The following is a 6,000-nucleotide window of genomic DNA, read 5'->3' as shown; positions in this document are numbered from 1 at the left end:
TGGCCTGATGCCTGTTTGGAATGGGTTGTTTGCTTGGCCTGTGATAATGCATGTTCTTTCTGTAACTGTAAAAGCCCTGGAAATGATCTTATTGTTTTTGTTTATTGTATATCTATTTGTGAAAGTCAGACAGTGGTGGAGGCAGAATTCAAACATGTTCCTGTAGTAAAAGGACAAATAAATAGACAAACATATACTCAATTAAAAGTGACACACATCAACCTTTTTAGTTGAATAAAGGCCACTAAGCACTTGCTCCTAAACTTACTAGTAATAGAATTAAAAGTAAAAGTACTTGAGTACTGAGTGGAGCCTGTTCCCCAAAGGTCTACTCCATCGTTATGGCTGAGTGATGCTGCTGCAGGAGGCGGGGTCTAACGTTACCTGCCAACTTGGATTGGAGAAGTGGACCAGTTCCTCTCTTACAGCAAGCACTAAGTAGACTTCCTGTCCTGATCAGGTCCTGATAATTTGTGATGAGTGTCTGTGTTTATTAGTTAAAGTGACTGCATGTCAGCGGAGAGTGGAGGAGGACAAATGAAACTCCAGCTCGGTACAAACCAACCTTCTGATCATTACGCCGCTGTGGACCAGAGATAAACGGTATTTTAACTGTTTGTTTCCTATGGCAAGCCGTTTGAGCATTTATTCCATATCCTTGATATCAAATGTCAGTCCCCTCCACTAGTTCGGTCTTTGTCAGCACTAGTTGGACATTTGGTCGCACTAGTTCAGCATCTTACTGTACTAGTTGAACAAAAAATCTTACTAGTCACTCTTTTTCAGCAACTAGTGGCACTTTTGTTCAACTAGTTACAGCAGAAACTGTACTAGTAACACTGTGCGCCACACTAGTAGGCTCAAAATGTGTACTAGTTAACTAGTGGGGTCGAAATACCCACTAGTTTACTAGTAAACGCCTATTTTGACCAAACTAGTGAGGTGCAAAATAGTCTTTTACTAGTAAACTAGTGGGTATTTTTGCCTGCACTAGCTTACTAGTGTGCATTTTGGCTCCCACTAGTTCAACTAGTGCAGAAAAGGCCTAGTTTACTAGTGAGCTGAATCCATGTTTGACTAGCTTACATGTCAGAGCTTTTGCAGCTCACTAGTTAGCTAGTAACACTTTCAGCATTACTAGTTCAGTCCAGAGGGCCACTAGTGCGGCAATAAGCCAACTAGTAGGGACTTTGGTGCTACTAGTGCGGCGCACAGTGTTACTAGTACAGTTTCTGCTGTAACTAGTTGAACAAAAGTGCCACTAGTTGCTGAAAAAGAGTGACTAGTAAGATTTGTTCAACTAGTCCAGTAAGATGCTGAACTAGTGCGACCAAATGTCCAACTAGTGCTGACAAAGACCGAACTAGTGGAGGGGACTGACATTTGATGTCAAGGATATGGAATAAATGCTCAAACGGCTTGCCATAGTATCCACTGTTCTTCAACAGACCGGCTGCTTCACGTGAACGCTCCTCTGATCGCACTGTGTGCGGCTCTGAGCGTGTGAGTGGGGGCGGGGCCCCGGGGCCTGTGTGTGTGCGCGCGCGTTCCTCTCGCGTTTACAACCCTGCTCCCGGGATGTTAACACTCCTCTGTTTTTGGAAAGTCGCCTCTTGATTTATTCGCAATAACTTCGGTCGGTCAGACATGCTGCAGTTTCATCTCAAGACCTTTTGTTTTTCCTCTCAAAGCCAATCTGTGGACCTTCCTATGAGTCTGATATCCAGTGGAATTAAATGGAACCTGTCTCCTGAGAGCTGGGGGCGGGAGGTGGTGAACGAGGCGGCTGCAGGTGAACCGTGATTGACACGTTCATCAGCATTTGACACTTCGCCGCCCTAGTCAATTGTCTGGTGCGCCTATGGTCGCGCCGGCAGAGCAGAGCAACACAGACGGACGGAGCGTGTCCACGAACACACCGCTGGGACTTCACTACCGTCCGCACCGATGGCAATCAGCTCCAGGAGGTGAGTCCGCTCCACACCGTGAGCACATGCTGGGAACAGCACATTTACCTGGAAACAACGCGCCTTTCCACAACATTAAAAGTCGAAATTAAGTTGCGTCTGAAATGAGGGCAAGCTTAACTCATGCGTTTCCACTCAAAATAAGTCTTGATACAACTCATCACAAAACTGTTTGTGTAATAATGAAACGCCGAATTTAAACGAGGCTACACAAAGTCAGTGGAATTGTTACCATGAAATGCCAACCATGTCATTTACATGTAAATCAATAAAATAAGAGTAACACAAATATGACGAAAGAAAATTACATGTCCCTTACTGCTGTCCTTCATTTTTTTTCATCTAAATAATACTCAATAACTGAATATGATTTACTTTTTTCACCAGTTACTCGTAGTGAACACTAATGTAGCCTATAGGCCAACACAGGAGGGGTTTTGTTTGAATCACATAAAATGTGAGCCTGACTGTTACACTGACACCTATCCAGGAAGTACCACACCTCTTGCCCAATGTCAGCTGGGATTGGCTCCAGCTCCCCTGTGATCCTTAGGATAAGCAGTATAGATAATGGACGGCGGGCAGTTACACTGGCAAACGTTGGTTAGTACGTTTATCATTAATAAGACCGCATAGCATGCTGGTTGTTCAGGGCACAGTATAATATTTGCATGCAGCCTAGAAATTGATTAATCTCCTCTCCTCATGTTTTGCAAAAGCCAGACTACTTGGTTCTTAATTGCCATTGGCCTGTTTTTGTCTTCCTGTAAACCCAGTGGTATATTCTCAAGCACACAAAGCTCTTGTCGGCTTATTGTCCAGGCATTTGGTCCGACAGTTTGGAGTAATCTTGTTTGACTGATCCTTTTAGCATTAACCCGGTCTGACTGGACCAGGTTTTAGCCAATAGGTTACTGGATGAGGGCCCTAACGGGGGGGGGGGGTACAATCATAGGATCTGTCATTGGGAGTCACGTCTCTCATTGTGCTGGTGATAGTTAAGTTAAAAACAGTCAAACCTTTATGTAGGAAAGCACTTGAACACATCTCCACAACATTTAAAAAAAAAAAGCATGTTCATTTGGATATTTTTGGAGCAATCTTGCTTAAATCCTCATTAAGCTTTAAGAGAGTATAAATGTTAGCCTTTTACCTCAGGTACAGGCTCCACTGAAAACATTTACACAGTGCTTTTAAAAAAAAATGTATTCTGACTATATTTATTTACAATATAATTCAATTTTTCAAATGTTTGTTTTTCAAAAAATAGAGATAACTGTCTGGTGCTCTCAAATGCAAACAATATAGTGTCCCTTTTACTTGAGGTTTACCAGTCTGAAAAATAGAAAGGAAATAATCTCTAATATTTTATATATATATATATATATATATATATATATTTATATATCATTATATAACCTTTTGTCATCGGAAACGTTGTCTACCTAGTATCAGTTCGTAGACGCCTCCTCCTGGAAACTGTCTTTTTTTCATAATTTCAAAATGTGAGCTGAATGTTTGAGGGGACGTTTACTTTGCGTTGAGCGACTTTTTCCCTGGACACAGTGTTGTTGTAGTAACAGGTGGTGCCACTAGATGGTAGTGTCTCACCTGTTTGGTGGACATGGACGTATATTGATTGAATACTTTGCTTTCATTCATTATACACTACAGCAGAGAGTGATGAATAATAATTACATTAATTGATTTAATGTGAAATACATAATTAACACAATATATTTTTTTCAGTGATTCAGTGTTATTTAATTTTGTTATTGGTTTATTTATATATTTATTGAGACATTTATTTATTCATCAGCACACTCCGACACTATACAACCAGTTGGAAGTGCACACTTCTTCCTGTCTGCTGTGGTCTCACACCCAAACACACACCTGTCATTAGAATGTGTCACCTTTGAAGATTTGTTTGTTTTCTTGTGTGACTTTCAGCTGGATGATTCCATTATTTTTTGTGGGGGTTTGTGCATGAGCTGGATGATTCAATAACAATTTGGAGCGGATCTGGATAAAAGGGCAGATCCAGGAATATCTTTTACTTTAACATTAAAAAAGATAGTATGTTCGCCTTGCCTGAAGTATGTGTTCTCCGAGTGACCTTCTAGTTACTAAGGAGGTTACGTTTTGACTCTTGTCCATTGGTTTGTTTGCTGGTTGGTTGGTTTGTTTGTCAGCAGGATTTTGCAAAAACTACAGTTTTTTTTTTTTTGTGGATTTCCACCTAAATTTATGGAAGGATGGTTCATGGGCCAGAAAGAAGCCATTACATTTTGGTGGAGATCTGGACAAAAGGATGGATCAAGGAACTGTGGGAGTATGTTGATCTGTCTGGGGGTTATACACACTGCTTTTAATTTGTTGCATAGTAAGGAAAATTGGGCACAATACTCAGCAATTTTGAGGGTGCAGACCTAATTGCATCAGTTGAGATATACCCCGAAGCTGTTTTAGAGGGGCCTATAGAGACAGTAGATTTGCACACTACTATGTCATAGAGCATTCCATGCAACTGTGTGGTCAAATGGCTGCAGACAGTGTACATAGGAGATGGTGTGCAGGTTGGTGTGAGACCATGTGAAGAAGTAAGGAGAAGTGTATGGCAGGAATGGTCAGTGATATGGTTATATTGTTTGTTTTATTGCATCTTTTTCCTTGTTTTAGTTTAGCATCATGCTAAGTTAAATATTCAAATACATATTCCAGGTACAATATCTTGCAGCATATCTAATCTTTATTGTGTTTTGGTCCGATTTTTGCCCGAAGAGACAAAATTGTCACTGCTGTGAAAGATTCCAATGAAATCTGTGAAATGCTACCTTATTCTGTACAGAGTGTTTACGTTTGATGGTGGTTCTGTCCCCTCACTGGTACCTGCAGCAACACACCATGCAGCCCCTTGTTTTTTGGACACAGTGCTATTGTCTGAACTGGGCCATATGGAGGAGGGTGAGGAGGGGAGGAATAGGACACTGGTCTGGAGCAGCTGGTGCCGCCTCCTTGACAAAGGCAGTGTTTAACCAATTAGAAGATTTATTCTAAATTTAGAGCCAGAGCTGGCTCCTGCTCTACACACTGACTCTGAATCAGAGCTGTTCGGGTTTTTAAAGTTGTTTAAATTCTTTGCGATTCAGGTAAGCAACCTCAATTTTCATATGCCACCAGGACACATTAGAAGGGCCCCCTTTGGCAAAAGCCTTTTACCTGCAGCCATAGTATCACTTATTGAGAGATCCTGTCCCTAACTAACTAACTAACTAACTAACCCTAACCCTATTTACCCTCAGCAAAACTAAGGAAAAACTACAAAAAACTGAAGAACATTAAAAAAACTCTTCCCCAATCCACTGTCACTGGGGGCTTTGGATCGTTGTTCATGATTTTAGTTGAGGTAAGTCAGTTCTATCACATATTTGTCTCAGTTAGTCTCTCTGTACATCATTTTATCTTTAGAACCTCAGATTGTCAGTATTCCGCTCCATTGTGGGAGGCTGTGGCTCAGGAGTTACGGAACAGGGCGTCCACTGTCAACTGTCACCGTCCAGCGGTTGGCAGTCCGGTCCTAGTCTCCCCATTTCGTGTGCTGAAGTGTCCTTGGGCAAGATACTGAACCCCAAATTGCCAGTGACGGCTTTGTGTATGGTTGATGTGGGATAGAGAAGGAGCTATACATAGATGTACTGCATGGATGTGTGTGTAAAAACTGTAATTTAAAGCACTTTGCATGGTCATCAAGAGGAGTGCTATGTAAATACAGACCATTTACCATTGTTCATTCTCTTAACCCTGAGCAATGTCACAGTTGCTGCTGTCAGGAAGCTTCCTCCCCAGCATGCATCCCTGATGCCATTAGCATCGGCCAAAGACTTTCAATTTAGTGTCTCATAACCCCAAAGACAATTTTAGTAATATGCTCTGATGTCCCGGTTCTCCAGCAGTGTGGCATGTGGTCAGGCGACACCTTAAGGGCCTGATTCAGCATATTTACTTTTCAAATTTGGTTAATGGTTACCTG

At 41.7% G+C, this 6,000-nt stretch overlaps 1 protein-coding gene across 1 annotated transcript in view; it reads left to right on the top strand.

The window, feature by feature from the left end:
* The first annotated feature begins 1,882 nt into the window (after positions 1-1,882).
* The window catches only part of gal3st4 (galactose-3-O-sulfotransferase 4), a 28,553-nt gene continuing 24,435 nt past the window's right edge, over positions 1,883-6,000 (top strand). The window contains exon 1 of the mRNA XM_034615506.1: positions 1,883-1,967. Within this exon, the coding sequence (XP_034471397.1) occupies positions 1,948-1,967 (20 nt within the window). The 5' untranslated portion in view covers positions 1,883-1,947. The remainder of the gene's footprint in view (positions 1,968-6,000) is intronic.

The sequence above is a fragment of the Hippoglossus hippoglossus genome, chromosome 18 (genome assembly GCF_009819705.1).
Source record: "Hippoglossus hippoglossus isolate fHipHip1 chromosome 18, fHipHip1.pri, whole genome shotgun sequence".
Taxonomy (NCBI): Eukaryota; Metazoa; Chordata; class Actinopteri; order Pleuronectiformes; family Pleuronectidae; genus Hippoglossus; species Hippoglossus hippoglossus.
Note: the sequence above shows the minus strand (reverse complement) of the source record. Positions and strands in the feature narration are given on the sequence as shown.